This window comes from Haliotis rufescens, unplaced genomic scaffold (assembly GCF_023055435.1).
Source record: "Haliotis rufescens isolate VD_foot unplaced genomic scaffold, xgHalRufe1.0.p SCAF_1, whole genome shotgun sequence".
NCBI lineage: Eukaryota > Metazoa > Mollusca > Gastropoda > Lepetellida > Haliotidae > Haliotis > Haliotis rufescens.
This window is the reverse complement of record NW_025963779.1, coordinates 50798941-50820789: the sequence shown is the minus strand read 5'-3', so window position 1 is coordinate 50820789 and position 21849 is coordinate 50798941. Positions and strand designations below refer to the sequence as shown.

General features: G+C 37.7%; 1 protein-coding gene across 2 annotated transcripts in view; it reads left to right on the top strand.

The window, feature by feature from the left end:
- Positions 1-21849, top strand: part of LOC124131371 (hemicentin-2-like) — a 92588-nt gene that overhangs the window by 55111 nt on the left and 15628 nt on the right. For both annotated transcript variants that reach the window (XM_046494608.2, XM_046494609.2), the window contains exon 2: positions 18750-18877. In XM_046494608.2, coding sequence (XP_046350564.1) covers positions 18750-18877 — 128 coding nt within the window. The remainder of the gene's footprint in view (positions 1-18749; positions 18878-21849) is intronic.

The window sequence follows — 21849 nt, the reverse complement described above, 5'->3', positions numbered from 1 at the left end:
TGAAATTCCCTTACACCGTAATCAATTTCAATGTATCCCTTTTTCCCTCAACGGATTTAAGAACGTGCACATTATTTATTTTTCCGCGGGTGTCGGTCACACGAGGCGGGATCTGTCCTCCCATAAAGGACAATCTTAAACTACTTGGAAGCCAAAGAGTCTGAAGGTTTGAACTGACGAAGTCAAACTCTACAGATCTTGGCGCAATGCTTACATTCTGTTTCGAAGACATGTTCAACATTCCGCCGTCATCATTTGAAATGTTTATACATTAATATCCACCTTTAACAGTCTAATTTCCTTTTCTCCGTATCGTAAACCTTCAGCTGGTTATGAGTTTTGCTCCGGCAACACGCGCCAATCGAGTTGTCACTGAAGAGCTCCAGGGATAGCTCGGATCACACAGGAGTGAAACTAATTAATTATAATCCATCTAGATTCTGTTCATAAGTAAAATAATAATCTTTTGTAAATGTTTTTAAAGTTTGTAAAAGTTTAAATGGTTTAAACAAGATGACTGTAACTTCAAAGTCAGGAACAGACTTTATTTGTTATTCCCTTCGTTGAGATGTCACCAAAGACTCAACTTCATGTATTGTTCCTAAATGCTGGACATTGACAAATCACCCAAAGCTCGTTTCCACAGATTTTTCCCAAGTAGCTAAATTTGGTGGTAACCTAAGACTCGACTCCACACCTTGCTCCACGTATTTGTTCCCAACTAGCCGACTTGGGGGGTAACCCAAGACTCGACATCACGTACGGGTATTGCTCCAACGTACTTGACATGGCCACCCACCAAGTAGTTGACATTGAGTTGTCACCCAGTGCTCCATATGCTATTCTCAAGTACATGTAGTTGACATTGAGATGTCACCCAATGCTCCATATGCTATTCTCAAGTAGTTGACATTGAGATGTCACCCAGCGCTCCATATGCTATTCTCAAGTAGTTGACATTGAGATGTCACCCAACGCTCCATATGCTATTCTCAAGTAGTTGACATTGAGATGTCACCCAACGCTCCATATGCTATTCTCAAGTAGTTGACATTGAGATATCACCCAACGCTCCATATGGTATTCTCAAGTACATGTAGTTGACATTGAGATGTCACCCAATGCTCCATATGTTATTCTCAAGTAGTTGACATTGAGATGTCACCCAGCGCTCCATATGCTATTCTCAAGTAGTTGACATTGAGATGTCACCCAACGCTCCATATGCTATTCTCAAGTAGTTGACATTGAGATGTCACCCAACGCTCCATATGTTTTTCCCAAGTAGTTGACATTGAGTGGTCACCAAGACTCCACAGGTTTTTCCCAAGTACTTGATATTGAGTGGTTACCAAGGCCTCCGATATTGTTCCCAAGTACTTGACATTGAGAGGTCACCCACGACTCCACAGATTGTTCCCAAGTACTTGTCATTAAGAGGCCACCAAGACTCGACTCTACACAATGCTTCCAAATAATGCTCAGTGAGTACACTCCAACCACCAACCGCCAATAGCACTTCTCAAAAATGCCCATTAATATGTTATATTTCCCGGTTTAAAATCCGCTTTAAACATTGCAACATGCAAACACGTGAGGCACGAAACATGTCATTTTTAGAGGGGTGAGCTTGGGGTTTGCTCATAAATGTAAGAATGTTGTATAGGTATAATTTTCATAGGTAACAGGTCATCTTTAAAATTTCAATATTTCAATCCTGATTGGGGAATTACTTTTGCTCATTCAAAACTCAAAGATTATGTTAGTTACACCCTGTGTTGGATTCACTTATCTGGCAGGACAACCATCAGGAATCACATATGGGGAACCACAGGGCCACACTCGGTTTTACAGTTTAATCAAGACAGTGGTTAAAACCTTTGTCTTTACGTTGCATGTCTGGCAATGCAGATAACACCAAAACACTGGAATATTTATACATTTCCGGAAATATTTACTCTTGCTCCCGTTTAAGGAAGGAATGACCAGTGAGCTGCTTGTATTGAATGACTTTCATGGCCCAGTGTGCGTCCAAAAGTTGCCATCCAATGCGAACACCGAGGTATAGTTAAGTTGTATTCTGGTGAAGTAGTTACACGCACTACAACATCTTGTTATTCTCCAAAGCCGGAGCTGTAAAGTGTCGCACACTTATGGCCATCCCATTGACAACATAAAATGTTTCAGATTATAAAATCAAATCACACTTTCTAAGGAGCTGTATGTACATCCCTTGCGCCCTTGAATGGTTCTCTGGTTTGAGCGCTTTTAAAATGCCAAAACTATTAATATCCATACATATTTTCTATGCATAGTTTGAGATACATGCGAGAGTGAATAGGAGTAGAAATAGAAGTAGTAATACTGTAGAGTTAATATTTTTTTATACCTCGTAAAGTATATTTCACGTAAAAATGGTAAAGTATATTGTGCCTTCATTGACTTTCGTAAGGCATTTGATATGGTGAACAGATCAAAGCTTTTGTATGTGATGCTTCAAAATGGTATTCATGGTAAATTTCTCACAGTCATCAAAAGTATGTATGAAAATGTAAAAGCTACTGTAACATATAACTACCGTAGAGATTAACAGACTATTTTGTGAGTGCTTGTTGTGTGAAACAAGGGTGTACCTTATGCCCCGTGTTTTTTTTCGCTTTTTATTAATGACTTTGTAGCATATTTAGATGGTATATTTGATGATGGTATATTTATATCTGAACACGTCTTTAACATAAATGCACTTCTATTTGCTGATGACTTGGTTCTTGCTTCTGTTTGTGTCATTAAGCTCCAGAGGCGCCTTGATGCTTTATATTTTTACTCCCAAAACTTGGGAATGGAAATTAATACTGAAAAAAGTAAAATTATTGTCTTTAAAGGGGCCATTTATCAAAATATGAAAAATTGGTATTTTGATGATGGACAAATGGAGTATGTATAAATATTTTGGCTTAATTATAACGCCAGACCATTTGGACCAGAGCATGTAAAACACTTTCTGAAAAGGCTTCTAAAGCACTGTGGCCAGTAAAATCCCTGATAAGGAGACTTGAATTTACTCCTGAAGATTCGTTTTACCTATTTGATAAGAGAATTGTACCCATTTTGTTATATGGTTGCGAAATCTGGGGCTACCAAAGAAGGGAAAGCATAGAAATTGCCCACTGAAAGTTTTGTAAGTTTTTGTTAAACATTGGATATATATCACCTAACGCTGCTGTCCATAGTGAATGCAGCAGAGTTCCTTTGTACACTACCTATGTTGTAAGATGTGTTAAATATTGGTTAAGATTGCTTCATATGAATTTTAATAGATATCGATATAATTGCTATCTCTTTTTATTAGCTACTGTTGATAGGAAACGCCCCAACTGGCATGGCCACACATGTAAGATATTTATTATTTTCCTACGGCTTTGATATCGCTTAGATTTCACAGGATGTTGGTGATCCAAAGCTATTTATTACCCAGTTTAAAGGAAGAGTGTACAACTGTTCTTTGCAAGAATGGCATGCCTCCTTAGACTCAATGTATTAACTTTTTATAACACCCTGAAATCATTTTTAGATTGTGAAAAAATATTTATCAAATACCCTGGGGGTGCAAACGTCTATTAACAAAGTTTAGAATTGGCTGTAATTCTTTGGGGTGCAGCACCGATGATAATGTTCTGTGTGCACATCGCAACGCAATTGAAGATGAAATAAATGTTGTATATGTATGTTAACATTATGCATATGAGCGTAAACTGTTATTACCTAAATTGTCAATTAAGCAGTATTATTCACTTAAAAGCCTATGTACTGCGATAGATATTAATGTATTATTAATTACCAAGTTCTTAACACATCTTTAAAGAACGGTTCCTCTCAATAAGTAATTTTGTTTATTTGAGTCTGGACCCGTGAAGATCCGGGTTAGAATAGGTCTTCAGCAACCCATGCTAGCCGTAAAAGGCGACTATGCTTGTCGTAAAAGGCGACTAACGGGATCGGGTGGACAGGCTCGCTGACTTGGTTGATACATGTCATCGTATCTCAATTGCGTGGATCGATGCTCATGTTGTCAATCACTGGATTGTCTGGTCCAGACTCGATTATTTTACAGACCGCCGTCATATAGCTGGACTATTGGTGAGTGCGGCGTTAAACAACAAACCAACCAACCGTAAAGAAACAATATTTGAGTCTGTATATCTTCTGTGGGTAACTCAAATTATGATGTAAACATGTTGTACTTTTGGTCACGTGGCCTTTAATGCAAATAAGTTTGTCTGTCTGATATTTTCATATTTACACAATGAGTGAGTGAGTGAGTAAGTGAGTTAGGTTTAACACCGCTTTTAACAGTATTCCAGTTATATCGCGGCGGGTCAGCTTAATGTGGGAGGAAAGCCCGAAGTGTTGCAGGTCTCAGACATTTACCACTTCGGTGAAACCCAAGAGCACGGGTATGGTGCTGACAAACCTAGAAACATAATCGGTGCCAACCGGGATTCGAACCCACAATCATAGGTTTCTGGCGTGCCTAAGGGACGCAACTGTGAACAGCGAAACGCGGCGCCTTAGACGACTGGGCCACCGGTGCCCCCATTTACACAATGAGAGCATGTTCAACATTTGAGGTGTTTTTACCAATCTATCTTACAGGAAGAACGCACAGTGTTGTGATCGTAATCTCTTACAATATCAGCAGAAAAAAGTTATTTAACAATCGCAAAAAGATCACGTTGTGGGGAACAATTAGTAGGATATCTCATTGACCGCCATCGCGACAAAGCCGATGCTTTCGCATAGTTAACATCTGGTATTAGCTTAGATACATATCAAATAGAAGGAAATTGGCAAAGGCAACGGAGATGGCGTGCTCTGGTTACAAATAACACTTTCTTCAGTGACCATGATCGACCCAAGTCAGCTTCAAAGCCTGTTGAGAATTCACATATGTCCTAATTGAGATAAAGCTGTATGTCTGCAATGTTATCCGAGGTAGTGTATTGAACATCTTCAGGAAGCGAGACAGTGCTTACATATAATGACTTGGTTCCTCGGGCTAATCGGACATGAAGGTAGTTATGAAACAAATATCGAACAACTGGTCCATATTATTGGTAAACCATTTTCCGATGAGTGGTCAAAATTCCATTCCATACTTAATCAAGTTTTAGGACTTTTAGTCGGCAGGGAAAATCATAAAATATCATTAGTATTATTTAATAAAAGCACTACTTTATATCACTGACTCTGAGTTTTGACCTATAGGTGCAAATTGTCTTTGATAAGAGCCTTTTCTGTCTGGACTTATTCCACTCATGTACAAATATGACTCTTCAGCTTCCACTGGTAACTTCTTCCAAGACATGTACATTTCGATTTCGAGAGAAATGAGTAGATTTCAAAGGACAAATGAAACTCTTTGTGTAAAGTAGTAGTCTTGCGATGTGACTTTAAATACTTTCAAGGTTATTGAATCATACATTTAGAGCCTTTTAAAAATAAATATCGACACTATATGCCAAGAACGACTCACTCGTTATTTACCAATTAATGTGCACATTTAGAAGAACGTTTGCCTGTGAAGTATTGTTTCTGTAATCGTTCATGCAAAACCATTGATTTTGCAACAATAACTACATCAACGGCACAGCAATCAACGCCATAATAATTCACTAACGCATTTGCCCCATTCGGTATAAAACTAGGTTTCATGTGGCTTATTGGGCGCTCTCTGGTCATGTGTTCCACTTGCAATATTCCTTGTACCTTATAATCCGATGTAAACGCAACGAAACGTTTGTGTCTCGTTGAATATGTGTTTTACTTTCAATGTCAATTGGAGGCTTTAGCAGCATTTTTCTTGATATATGTACTGCTCTTTATAGTGTTCTTTTTTATATTTTCACCATGTTAATACATTCACTTTTACAACTGTTACAATACTCATGTACCTCAAACAACAATTATTTTTGCACAGAAGGTTGCTGATTGTTACAGCACATACACCAAATATAGAATGTTTTTGCTTCTGAGAGTTGCTGATTCACTAATTAAGACACAAAATAACAGTTATGTTCCCTTTGAGAGGTGATTGTTATGATCAGTTATGAAACATGAAAGAAACGATCCAAGATATTCCTCCATCATTATCCATTGTAGGACATGAAACTTTAATGCCATGATATTCTTCAAGAACATCACTGATACTTTTACATTACCGCTCTATTGATCAGCTATAATACTCAGTCGCGAAAGTTGTTGTTCGTGTGAATCCGCCTGTTTACATGTCTACCTAAAACGATCAAGGGAAGTTCAAGAGATTTCAGGTCTAGACGTTCTCTGGGATTGTCCAGAATACAACGGAGGAACCCAACACCCTTTATACTAATATAGATTTGCTATTTTAATATTGGTGGAAATAATCTTTATAACGATATTTGCATATCTGAGATTGTGTTCTCTGTGTTCAACTGTTGTCGTGGTGGTTTAAATGATTTACATAGGTAAAGCGAAAGGCGCTCACTTCAACCGCCCTATCCATCCTCAGTTCCAAAGGCACAGCAGTATTTGTAGAATCCGCTGGAACATTTAGTCGACATTAAATTGCGGACGTCCAGATACTTCCCTGTGGATGTTATATACATGGGACTAATCCTGTCAAACACTCTCAGTGATACCTGGCTCGTGGAATAGGAAAACCGATCTGCTGACGTTTTTGTCGGAATGTCTGGATGCATTCCAAAACGTCGCATAGACACGCAAGAGTATTATTAAAAAAACCGTCATATACTTTTACGATTCACCTTTGCGTCAACTTTAATGCGAGCCATTCGATGTCTACCCAGATATGCACGGTCCTAATGGTGAATGTGACGTACCGAACACCACTAGCTCAGTCAAGATGTTGAGTTTTTTGCTTTTAGGACTCTTTTATTAATGTGTATCTGTCGTGTTCCAGCAAGTGTCACATTTTCTATTACTGTGGTAGTTACCACAGATACACAGGATCCTACGCCTTGTTTTCATTCACTTATTCACACATAATATAACTATTCTTGAATGATATTTATTTCCTTTCAATTAGCTCGATATAACAGTATGAAGCTGGCCTAGCAGATGCGATTGCTGAACTGGGATCTCAATATAACGTTCTCGATTCCGATATTCTTTACACATACATATACAGGGGATCCTAGGAATAAATGATGAACAAATCGCCGTTATTTCTATCGATTTCATGCATGAGAGTGTCTGAAATAACAATATCGCCCGTATAATGTTCTCCTACCATATACCCATGTCCTTGAAGCTAAATTACAATGCAAGCTATACTCGCATGTCCCTTGAGCCATCTGAAGCTAACAGTGAGATAACGTACAATAATGATCATATATATTCTACATTGCATGATAATTGTCGATACTGAAAGTCCCTGTTAGATATACGATATATAGGTTCACTTACAAGATATATATATATGTGTAATGTGAGTTGGAAACTGGTTGTAACAATAGATAAATGGTATGGGGTTGTACTTATAATATGTTTATGTTTCTGTGTCATGTGAAATATCATGTTTCCTTGAAGGGCCTCTACACGAAGAAATCAAAATATCACCAATGAGATTCAAAATCGACTCACTGTGGCGCCCTGGCTCAACTTCATAGCATAGAATATGATCCACTGTCAGTATTGATATGTCATATCGAAGAAACCAAGCACTTTTGATATGGTGGACGTGACACAGAAAACTCGGGATCAATATAACTTGTTATTGCAAATTACCTATACAAACGTTTTAAACATAAAGATACAACTTTGTTTAATGTCAACAGTATTAATGAAATCGATTTTGATAAGATGAATTTTTTTCCCCGAAAGTATCAGATCTTTGTCAATGACAAAACCTATAAAATCGTTGGAAATCAATTAATTCTTGGATACGTAAATTATAACTTTAAAAAATGAACAGTTTGATAACTATGACCAATACAAATAATGATTCTGTAAGACCAATGAGTCTTAGAAGAATACAATAGTGTTTAATGGTAGGAGGGCAGTCTTGCCTACTTGTGTGCAGATTACTTTATCACCGTTTTACTTTCAACGAAATCTGGTAACATGCGTCTGTAAACACTCTATGCGATACCTAAAAATCCACCATAATTAAAGCGGATATTGGGATTTTTCCCTTAGAGAAGACTCCATAAAATAAAATTTCAAGTGAGGTGTTCTTTATTATCAAGAGATATGATATATATCTAATTTTAATCATAAACATTTCAGAAACAGCATACTACCTGTTATTTACGTGTCAAACGCATTCATTTTCCTCTACTTGATCTCTCATTTATCCGCCCCAGAACAACACTTGTAAAGGATGTGTGCATCGCACTGACACGAAAACAGTAATGGGTCTTGATAGCAGATGGATGTCAACATCCCAAAACTTTCAACGTTCAAAGTCTAACCATTCATGGACTGTTCACTTTGTCACATTCTGGGGTTAATATATGTTTAGAGTGCAAATTACAGCATTCATGCTTTGATGTTTGTTCCGCGTAGCACTGCTGCTGTGGGATACGCTGACAGCATTTTAAAGTATGTTTCCGTTCAATGCCAGAATAATGGTTGGCCCACCTGGCATTTCATACTTCATGTGGAATACCTTTATTAAAAAATGTTTAGTTTCATATTACGCCTTTTCGTACATTATACGCGAATGAGACCAGCATTATCATCATCTATGCAACTGGTATAAGCAGTTAGTAATTTAGATGAATCATGTTGCAGACAACAAAGAACAATCAACGACATTATAACGCTAAGTCATGTGACTATCTTTCGAAATGGCTCTACATGTATAGGAAGCATCGACTATCCCGAAGTCGATTATAGCAAACACAATTATGCTATAAGGAAACAACCTTTAATCATCAAGCAGGGATAATCAACACGTAAAAATTGATTCTCAGATTTTTGTTAGATAGCTCAGACTGGAATTTTCTTTACATGATACAAAATGCCTTTTAAAGATGTTTTATAACACAAGCGACAACATAACCTTGATTCTTCAAGCAGGGATGAAAAATGTAATAAACGAATATGAGGTTTACATGACATAGTTAAATCTGGAATTTTTTTAACTTGGTAACACACTGCTTTTAAATGATGAATTGTAACACCATCCACAGCATATCGAAAATTACATTTTAAAATTACAAATTAAAGCCCCCATCCCCCTGTTGTTTTAGCGAGGCGACAAAAAATGGCGTCTGTAAAACTTAGAAACCGTTACAAAGGAATAAATTCGTGCACATCCCTTACCAAATTGTCGGAAGGTATACTGCATACTTGCCTTTCAAGTTAATATAAGTTATGTAGCACATAATGGGAAATGTGCATAAATCACTTTCCATCAAACTGAATGCAAGCTTTGGAAATAGGATGATGAAGTGAAGGTATTTGTAAATTAAATGCGCCAAACACATGATTTGTTATTGTCTTATTACCATGATAATATAAAATCTATGTCTAGAGAATAAAGACAGTATCATTAATAGTCTGGTCAGGCTGGACGTATCATGTAAATGTTTCAGATCACGCCCTCCAGCAACGACGAGAACAAGCCGTATCTTATGGCCATTAACACTGGACATTGACATACGCTTCTGACAAACAAAATTACTGGATTGCAAGTAAACTGACCGACACATAATACTACAATTTGTCACGCAGACAAATGGTTTTTACCAAATAATTGTCAAGCTATGGCCAGAGATTATCTATACGGTGACGTACATTGTTCTCGCATGCGTTATGCATTAGGACATTTAATCATGTAATCATCAAACCTCGTTGCATAGGAGGTAAATCGTGAATATTGCACTCTATATAAAATAAGACTATGTAGCAAGATTTGTATTTCCTTAAAATTTGCATTGTTTTTTTTGTTCGGTAAACACACCATGTATGTCCAACTCGTGTGCTTGACAATACCGATAGAGTTCTTTACCGCTCGCATACCAGGAGGGATACAGACATCACATTCTAGCATAACTACCATGATGCTGCTTGACATGACGTCAACAGGTCATTTCTTCATAGATTTGCTGTCAGGTTGACGCGTGAGGGAAGAAGTCGTTACCACATTTTTGACATTTTAATTACAAAAACACGGGCACTGTCGTGGAAGAAGTCCGCCGATGCTAGCTCTGGTATTCATTGATATCAATTGTACAAACGCAAGCAACGTAAAGTAAAGGAGCAAAGATATTCTGAATATTGGAGATCAATTCAATAGAATCGTGCTTCCGAGTTTGATTGATTTGCACGGACATCTCACAATCAACGCATTACCATTTTCATTGTAATTGAAGGTAGAACCACTGTAATCGCATATTCATCGATTAATAGTGACAGTGATAAGTTTATTTTAACAAAAATATAATATTAGTCAGAGAAGCATATGGGTTCTTTACTTGTATTTGAATAAATCAAGATATATTGCGTGTAGCGTTTACAATGTAGGAGAACTTTAAAACGTGATCATTACAATAAGTACAATTACGTTATCATTACAATAAGTAAACTTTTGAAGAAAATAATGAAATATTATGCTGATATTGATAATATGTTGTGATCAGCAGCTAGAATACAGGAATGCAGTAAAGATGCAAGCTTGCTTCCTCTTGTACCAAATGTCGACAATCTCTGTTTTCCCCACGAGCGATAACTGCCACATGGGGATATTTATCATTCCACAGACCACATGGATTACACAATAGCGCTAATCAAGTAGTATTTACAGATATCGCCCTCGAAACACCTGTTGAGGCAGTTTCCGAGGCAGTAAGCCGCGACAGGAAGCACTGTAGTTATGTATCTAACAACATCCATGTGAGTTTGATACTTTATAGCTGCCGTTAAGCGTGTTCGCTGTTAATTCCATCTAGCAGACAAAATGTACAGTACATTGAAACGAAATGGAGAGGAATTTATTAAATGATATAATATGACAACCCATCCATCTCATATGATTCGGAAAGGCTGAAGAAACAGATAATTCTGCTTCTCTTGTTAAAGCGTGTAGGTGATGTGTTCCTTGTTTTCTATGCACTTCGGCTTTCCTATCTATTCTTGTAACACAAGTATACACATCGTTACTGGTAGCGCGTTTATCATCGATCGGTACAGTGACTATGATGAATTGTTCCTGTTTTATATAGGGGGAATTCCCATATAATGAAAGGATTACGGGTCAGGGGTTATGGTGTATTGCGTTCCATCTTGGAGGCTAGGTTACATATTTTGGAACTACTGCAACGTTGCTAAGAATACGTATTTCATATGAATATTAGGCACTGTCACACGCACAAAGTTGTTAGTGCATGAGATATATTATATTATACCACTTTGCTTCAAGAAAATATCTAATGAAATGTTGTTGTTGGTAGGTGAAGGTACCATTAGCAGTATCTTTGGCACGAGAATGTTTGCAATGGTACAATTTCCACAACTATACTAATGGTATTTATGCATCGAACTTTGTTCAAGAGTGTGTTTGACTATACCATGGTCATTCAAATACTTCATTATTGTTGAACTTTTATATTCATATTGAGGCCCCAGCTATATAGCTTCATACGGCCATGTGCATAATGTAGGCTTGTAATTTGTTCATCAAATATATAGTCCAGTGTTTAGGGTATTGACATGTCTGATCCATTGACTTTTTTGTAATTGGGAGATTATTTACTTTGCTTTATCGTACATCTTAAAAGCGTTCATTTCTTCGCATAACAAGACCATTGATCTTGGGCTCGGCTTCGAGATCAAACATGGAATATAATAGTGTAATTCAATGGAATTTGGTCTTGCCAGTTAATCGTTTTATGCTACTCTTTACTGAGTTTCAGTGCTGCAATAATTCTTCGCATCTAAAGCGAGTCACTTCCTACATGACAAGTCAAACTGATTTCACGTTTCGGAATCTTTCAATTTTTTATCCTTGTTTCTCCGACTTTGGGTTTCACCTGCTGCCAGTGTTCATAGAAACTGAAACCCAAGGTCTAACTTTCCATTACAAGAATTGGCAGAGTTCAAAAGATCAATTTCTTCCTGAGACATACTGAGCTTGATACTGTAGTCACTTCGTAACTTCTTAACCCTGGAAGACGGTTCATGACGTTTCGGATTTCTCTCAAAAATTCATTTTGAGCACATGTTTTTTATTCTATAAAATGAATCTCCTGCTGAAAGGCGTCTAGAAAGTTTGCACAATTTGATCCTGCATTCAGATACGAGATTAAAACGTTCAAGAACAGATCCAGGCATGTTCCACATTTGAAGTGAAATTGTTATCTTAACTTCGTCTTTTCATTTAAGCTGCGGAAATACGGTATTGATTATTCTCTTGAAGATTAAGTTTTTATCCGAACATGTAAAATTTAAATCATTATTACACACTTTTCCTCTGACATATTTTCGACGCTGTTACGTTGGGAGTATAGGATATTGATATTTTGTTTCTAGGACGAGCTAATATCCACAAATGGTTTCACGTTAACGTAAAGTGATAAATTCTCGTACTGACAAATGCAAAATGTAACGTTTTAATATTACCAAGTATGAAGGCCCGTGCATATAAATGAAGTGGGCGCTGTTTCAAGGTTGTAGAAGACTAGTTTGATGATAGGCGTCATTTGATTGTGATTCGAGACGCATGAATGCATTTTGGTAGAACACTCAGCTCAGATCGATTTGTGTTTTCTATGAAATGTCCATATGAACTTCGCTGGAGAACGTAAGTTACATTCTGAATGCTTTCATGTCAACGCAAACAAAGGCGTTGTCTTATCTCCTACAAATCACACATAAACTGTTCATTATGTTTCTGAATCAAAATGTTCCGTTGCCATTTCAATTAGGAGGAGAGCAATAAAAAAAGTAACGTTACTCGACATTATATATCAAAACGTTATCGTGGTATCACTCACTTATGCGTCTACGCTTACAGCTGCGAACGACAAAAATTAATGATCTTGATTTGCCATATTTATCATATGTCAAGTCAGTTCAATGCAATTCATTAATCTTCTTTGTCAGAAGCGTACGTCAAATGATCATGATATTGGTTAATATGTTATGAGGAAGATCTACTGGAGTTATTATTGATTTCATATTGAATAAATAATCCATGATGATTGCCTCATATTATCTACATCTCATTTTGTGATTAATGAAATTCGAACATTTATGTAAAACATCTTATTTATCATTACTGTGAACCTTAGTACAGCACAAACAAACATTTGTTTCACATTTTAACACCTATTGCATCATAAATGGATGATAAAGTCGCTACGACTGCGCTCGGGATTACAATATTCCAACTTATCCAGACAATAGAAATAGACCATCGAGGCTAGAAATCTATCATCTTGGGTTCAAATCCCGGTTCTCCCCGATTATGTTTCTTTTCTTCTCGTCAGCACCATATTTGTGATCATGGGTTTGGCCATGTGACAAACGTCTGATACCTGCATCACTTTCATCCCGCATTATGTTGAAACGCCATGATAAATCTCAAATGATGTTGAAAGCTGTGTTAATCCCAGCTCTCTCAGTAACATTCACTCGCCAAGCGCTGTGAGTGTAATGAGATGCATTCCGTCATATCCAGATATCCCACTGCCCCAACTGCACCTTTGTGATCATAATATTCCCAAATTGCGAAATGTCGGTTGTGTCGAAGTCCATTGTATGCATATTAAAACTGGATTTTGAGATACCAGTTTAACCTCCATTTAGAATCATTCGAGGGATATGTTAGATGATTGGCAGTTGAATGTACACTAGTCGCGAACAAACTTCACAGAAGTTTGTAAGCTATGACCGACGATCTGACAGGGGATGCTATGATATGAGGATCCTATACTGATGATGTAATGAGACCAAGAGAAGACGTTTTGAAAGGGAGACAAAGTGGGGACGACAGCAGACAGGTGACGTCAAAAAGTGACAAGAAATGACATATACATGTATCCATATGGAACGCCATTAGTTGACGACCAAATGAGGCCGCCATGATCGTTATTATAGCTTATAGCCATAAAGTTGACTTGTGGGGACACCATGAAAAGATGAGTAGACAATTCGTGGAAAAATGCATGGCATGTAATTACAGGAGTACGCCGGGGATTGCTTTTTCACTGTGTGTTCATAATCATGAACAATCGAAAGAAGACTTCATTGTCCCTGCCAACGGTATGAAAAATGAGCCACACTATACGTATCTTTTCTTCGCCCACGTTAAACACTGATATGTCGTAAGCAACGATCGAGTAGTTACATATAGATTGAAACATAGTTCTCAGGTGACATGGCTGTTATATCTGTTGTATTCGTGTGACAAAATGTATATGTGATATGTGATCGCTGGCCTTTCTTAACGTTCAAACATGGCGTGTCGTGATGCAACCAAAAGATCACCACGCATTGCACAGATGGTGCGTTTCATCTGTCGGCCGAGAGTAGTTATTTCCAGCATTGTCTGTTTACACATTACTTGAGTGGCAAGCTGCAAGAAACAATAATTACACTTACTCCAGGACGATACAGTCAGAACTGTTCATTTAGTCATGTGAACGAGACAATCCTCACCGGTAGGGGAGTACATATCCTTATGTTTGCGAAAAACGGTCATTTAAATGGAAAAGCATCTTGTACAAAATAGTCACCAGCATAAGACAGTTGATATATATTTTACAGGATTTTGTTCGGGTTTTTTCGTCGTACAAGTAGAAGAATATTGTTTTGCATACAGCCTTGAGCCATCAAATCCGGGCCCTTAATATAGTCTGTATCAGGTCAAACAACCCAATTACATGGAAAATACTTTTTAGAGTGAAACGAGATGATCACTGTACAAATAAACCCGTCAGGCTTTAGTACTTGTAAATGCCTATCCTCGACATATGAAAACACGAATATAGAATTGCTGCAAGTTAAATGCCCATCAGTGTGGCTGTTTGTTGATGTACTGTTTAGCCACAGCGCAACGGCTTACAGGTAGGCTTTCTTCCATTGCCGTTACACTACAAGAAAGTAAGAGCCTATCTCGTCTCCGAAACACCGAGCTGTGAACGTTGTTGCATCCAAGTCACTGTTAATGTTTTCATACGTGAAGTGGTTTGGTTTCTTTGACAGATATAACTCTTCTGCAGTATGCTTTGGAAGAACAGTATGTAACTTGTGGTTATTGTATTTATAGTCCTTCCAAGAAAGGTTTCCCAACCTCTTTGCTATCATGGACGTACAGGTGTACAGTAGTCTTGTGGGTCACATTGGCATACATGGTCATGCCCACGTATCCTATATTAAAGTGTAACTTGGGATACTATGCACAATGAAGTGCAGACAGTATACTGATCCACAGGAGAGTTGTATATTGTGTGAGATAATATATGTAGTGTCATCCTGTCCTTACTATTGCCATTAGTCTTGGAACGAAACTTTTGCCATAAAGCCCAACCTGCCCCATTTCCCAGTGGTCCATTTATTAACCTTGGTCTGGTGGATATCCCTTCCGAGATATCCTTACTCTCTATGGTTCTCTTGGGACAATCTACGCTCAAATCGTGTCTTGTATCTGTTAGGGAAATTCACATTGAAGGACTTAAGTCGACTGCGACATTTGTGTCCATGGTACACCGTACTAGATAGCGAATATTTAGTGAGATAACCGCCTGTGTGTGTAGTTTGAAGAGGGTTTGATATGTTTGAAAATGTAAATCTTCGTATGAATGACATTATAATGTTTTTTTTTGGTAATATTTCGTGTTTGCTATTTTACTACATGTATTATCTCATGTCAGTTTGATAGATGGAGACCGGTTATTAACTATTTTCATCAAGTTCAGAGGTAATATTTACAGCGATCCCGTAATTGTTATGAAAACAACTTATTCATGGAACTCAGGAAAAATCTTCATTTCTGAAATATATTTCTTAGAATGGGTCCACAGCATTTCTTTTCTGTTTAACCGGTAGTATTGCGTCAGTATTTTCCCCAAAACAGAAAATGTAGTATATTCAGTGTTTCTTCCACAAAGCGACCTTTTATAAACATGGCCGCAAGACCAATACTAAAACATATACTTTCGACAGTCCTACTTCTACGATGCTCCTGGGAAGTGTACCAGCTATATCTCAATGGGAATGAATTAATCGAGACTGAGCCAGTCAAACTTGTGTTTGACATTATTAGCAATGTGACACGCCGTCGATTTACAATGACACGCATCCGATCCATTTTAGTCGTCTCTTAAGACACCCATAGTTTAATTTGAACCTATTTCCCCCAATTCCATGGAGTTATCCAAATACTAGTACTATTCCATAAGGTAAACGTTAAATGTCTTCATCCTAAACATGTTATGCCTTGTTTGATCTCCAGAATCAGGCTGAATAATAATGTTTCTGTCAAAACAAGAAAAGACTGGATAGAATTCATTCAGCCAATATGGAGACTCAAACACTGAACTAAAGTTACGACTGACCAGTTAACGCATCTCCTGCACGTTACCGCTAGTTATTAACGTTGTGATGATGAAGCGTACCAGCGCATGCACTATAACATTTTTAAGGATACCAACTTCGTTATTGTCGTAGCGACTTCTACTTCTTTCCCCTTCGTCAGGTGAAATATCGGTACAAACAATAAAGAAGATGCTTGACAACGACTTTGAAATTGAATATTGTTCTGCAATTTAAAACAACATTCAGCACAATACGAATGAACATTAAAAAAACGACAGGATAAAACACAGGCTCATTCATACACACGCGGGTTCGAGTATTCCGGTGATGGAAGACTAGAATAACTCTTCTGTCCTACATACTTATTGGGAACGCCGAACCTTTAGGTCTTCACATTCTTTATATCAAAGAACCATATGGAAAGTACCGACTGACCCAAATCAGACGGATCCCTGTGGTTGCACTGTTATCGGCGTTAACAATGTTATACTGATGCCGCTAGTTATAACACTATCACTGCGTATTTTATAACCTTTACGTCCTTGACTTGTCCGACGTGGCTAGTTTTCTTTGATGGCCAATATCTCCTTAAAGGCTCCTGCTGCGAAAAAGAGGATAGGTGTAATCACGTACGGCACCCTGGGTATGATGTTCAGAGACGTCAGTACAAGGGAGACAACTACCATTACATTAATGACGTCACCTTAGATCAAATTAGTTAATTTATCAACTTTGGTTAATGTTGAACCTATGAACGAGTGTATTCTATAATTATTCATCTTGGTTCTCAGTTGGAGAGTTCGAATTAGTACAAATAACTAATTAATTCCATGATGGTTCCAAACATTTTCAAAACAAAAGAAATCTTAAACTCCTTTTTATATTTTGCGATACATGCTTGCATCAAAACGTACCAGTAAACTGATGTAAATAATACTATTTCTGTGCAAAGATTGGGTTTACCTTTATATCTTACCCTACGCATCTATTTTAGATTATTAACACGAAAATGCCATTGACCTTTATTTAGTGAAGAGGAATTATACATGACTGTATTTTGTGCATATTTCTTTTGTAATCCTTTTTTTAATATCTGGATTCACAAACGTTGAATGATATGTTCTCATATAGTGACTTGAATTAAATATCGGTAACTATCGCAGTTTCTTTTTAGTTTCGCAACGCTTCCCACACAGCTGATCAAATGTGGCCTTAATCGTTTAGCTCAATATCGACATTTGTGTTCTGGTCTGTGTAAATTGAAATGGATGGTAGATAAAAATTATTAAGGAAAATAAGCCATGCAACACACCAGGTTAATTGTTTAAAGTTTTAAAGATTGATTGATGAATCGTATTTAATTTCAGTACTATTGGTTGGTGTTTGGTGTTTAGGCGAGCTCCTAATCGATGTATGAGACAATGCATCAAGAATTCACACATTGCCGATATTGTCCTGTTTAAGACTTAGATCGCAGCAATTGCAATCAACATTGTGTTCTCCGGCGTAATTCAATCAATTGCAACAATAACTGTATGGATATTGGAAAAGGAATTTCACAATCAATATGTTTCATAAGTGGTCCTTTCGCTAGGCACGTTACCGGTCAATACTAACATTAGAAATGATGCGGGGTAACATGCACTGCAAGAAGACATTTTTCAATGCTTCAGATTAAAAGAATCATTTTCAGGTATCGACTTCGGTAAATGATCTTGTTGACACCGTATCAGCGGTTTTTCAGTTTAAACTACTCTCGGTTGTGGCGTGCATGTACCTGGCAATGAAGGATTAGGTTATTGCTTCTTACGCGTAGGGCGACTTTCTCGTGTCGGAAGTAAATAAAGGCCATTATGAATGGTCAGTCTCAGACACAGAAGGAATAGAGTTGCGACAAATCTTTAATGTTTCGTGAGGCTGGAATTGACTTGACTTTGTGGCTACTGACAGAACCCACCAGTGCTAATGCACACAAATAACGAAAGAGTGTCCACAACCAGAATTTACACCAGGCAAAGTCTAGACAGTCATCCGGGTTATTAGCTATCAGAGGATACAGTCAATAATGTGTTACTGCTGCAACGCCAGACTAAACGTACTACAATGTAGTGAATATTTTACGCGTTGGGATAACGCAGCATTGAATCACATACTTCTGTTATGTATCAAAAGTCACTGTGTCAGCGAATTGTGTTTTATCTTTTCAGTTGGGAGGACGGATCCTGAAATCCGAATCATCGAGCCTGAGTTTAATGATGTTCCGGAGAGTCTAACATATAGTAAAGGAGAAACAGCCAGATTATTTTGCTCTGTAAGCAATCTTGGAGAACGAACGGTATGTGCTACTTGTATTTAGCTGACGTTGCATAACATGTACATGTTGAACTGTGCTTGTCCTGAGTTATAGGAATTTTCTAAATATGAAGCTTCCCATATGATGAATTATGTTCTCAAACCAGGCGGGGACACAACAGTTACAAAAGGTCACGTTGACACACTTTGGTGATCATGAGATGAGGTGAAGTGGGATCTAACGTCGCATTCAAGATTATTCCACATTATAGCGACGTGCATGAAGGCGTGGAGGTGTATGTGTATGTTAGTATTAGTCCAGACTAATGTCGATTTTATAGTGCTAGCCTACTGAGATACCATGCCGCATTTTAACATGAATACCCAACTCAGATACAGTATACTGACTCCGAGCCGACCTGTGCTTGTTTTAGCCCCTTAATGCCGAACGTCAGGCAGAGTACCATCTTTTAACGTCTTTTGGTTGGAACAAACCTCCGACCTTCCGTTATGCGGGCAGACGCTCTGTCCACTGGACCACGAAGGCAGTCTGACAGTGAGTCCTGACATACAAATAAGTGCATTTGTATTTTGTGCATCATTTTCTTGACTCGCATTACATCCATCAGTTATACAATACAAATGTCTAATAACATATACATGTAAGTTTAAACACACACAGAAAACACTGACCATTACAAAGCATTGGACACAGGATGGTCCACATGCTGATAACACGTATTGGGTGGAAGTTGCATCTAGATCAGATGGCCAAGATACGCTCACTTAGAATGAACAGGAAACAGTTGGGTTACAATACGTACTCGCATCGTGAGTAGTAAAAAAGCATAATTCTACAATGACATTGATGAATGCTTGATTCTGATTGGTTAAAAAGTGGTTTCCTTTTTGCTACCGAAACCCCTTTCGAATATATTAAGCCTTTTCACAAAAAAAACGTGCGTATGAATACATAGATAGCCTACATATCGATTCATAGAAAATGGCTGCCGATCTATCACCCCTATATGAACTGTAAAACATATCTATATTTCCTGTAATACACGCAGGGTCTCTAATACCAGCCAGGTCCCTAATACACGCCGAGTCAAGGGCTCTCGCGAAATTAATAGACGGCGTAGCGTCAAATAGAGGAAATACGGTAGTTTGATGTCGGATGTTTCGGGCGTTCTAGGCCGCAACCCTGACTGCTTCGATGATGACATTAAAGATGACATTTTGCATTCAAATGAAATGTTTATGAAACTGTTAGAGAAATGTTCTATAGTGAGCAGAATCGGAACAATTTAAGCTATTTCCTCATTGAAACAACCGACAATGAAAGTAAACTATAACATTATAAAAATTGTTTGAAAAAACTTTATTCATGACAACATTTTGTTTACAAACCTTTTTTCTGATCGATATTCGTTGACATCTCCGTCAACCACCAACGTTAGAATTTGGCAGGAGGGGATTTGAAAGTCCATCAGAAAACACTCCCCTTCGAAAGTCCACAAAACAATGTCCCAACCGAAGTGACAGCTTATCAAACTTGATGAAATTCATTTCAGAACACGCACAATAAAGAAAATCATACAGATCCACTATTTCTGGGACACAAATGTCTAAGTTCTGTCACTATTTGGCTTTGGATCCGTGAAATCTTGAAATTAATAGGTCACATCATGCATATTCCTCGTAAAAATATCCGGCTCGTCTGCAGCCTAAAAAGCGGCTGTTTAGTCACACTCAGTCACATTGGTAATCATATGGCTCATCGCGATATGGCTGCAATATTGCCGATGCGATGTAAAATTATAACTCACTCACTAATCATATGGATGTACCAGCAGGCTCGATCAATTCCAGATAATCTACCTGTTAATATTGAACCACATCATAGATCCGGGTTGTCATCCTACTTCATTCTATAACTCGTTACGGAGAATGTAAACACAGATTGTCAGCCATTGACAGCTGTGAGGTGTGAGTTACCGTGATGTAGGTCAAGTTCTGACACATCCAAGTTAGGGGTGGAGAGGCATTTATTTTGATTTTATTATTGTTTACTGGGGGTAATTGCTAACTAACTAATAACACTTACACATGTTAAATGTATAATAGAATGTTAATTGATAAAGTTTGCTGTAGAAATATATTCGTTTAGCATTTTAAAACCCTTTTTCTATTACTCGTCACCCCTACAATAGAAATGATGGCACGTTTGATTTCCAAGAAATGACCTCTCTCACAAAATTCCGAGAAATGACAGTCAGTCCACAGTGTACAACAGTTTAGTAGAAATTAAAACATCTCTCTTTGGACTAAGTTTGGAGTGTTATTTGTCAACTTCTTTTGAAAAACTATGTATTTTGAACACTTAGTATGAACTACTCACGACTATGGTGTTTTTAATCTTGAACTTTAGTAATAATTGTTACATATATAACTACCTGTGACCACTTTTCGGAATGTTCTAAGATTGCGGACCTGTGCACCTGTGTTATTACGCGTTGCAAGAGAGCGCCGTTTTCAAAGCATTCAAAATTCAAAATTATAGTAAAGAGGTATCTATTCTACAGTGGGACTAAATCAAATTTCAAAACACAGTAGGTTTATCTCCTAATTCATACACTCTTTGCTGGTCAATAATGTACCTTCAGTTCATATTGTTAATAACCCAATTCTATGTCCAATAACTTACAACCCCCCGTGCCATTTGTGGCAAAATAAATAGCTTCCCCCATTCAATTGCTGATTTATGGGTGTATATTTCAAACATGAAAGAAGGCTACGCCAGAAAATGATACCCAACTGTCAATTGTTACGACGAATGCTTCATAATTCAAGATAAGAGGACCTAATTACGAGGCCCGTTATGTCCACCCTGACCTACATGCTAATATGCGTCAATAAAACCATTACACGAATTATTGTACCGACATAATTCTATATTATGTATCTTGATAAAAGATCAAATGTTTGCAGACCTGTGTGTTGTGTATCACTCTC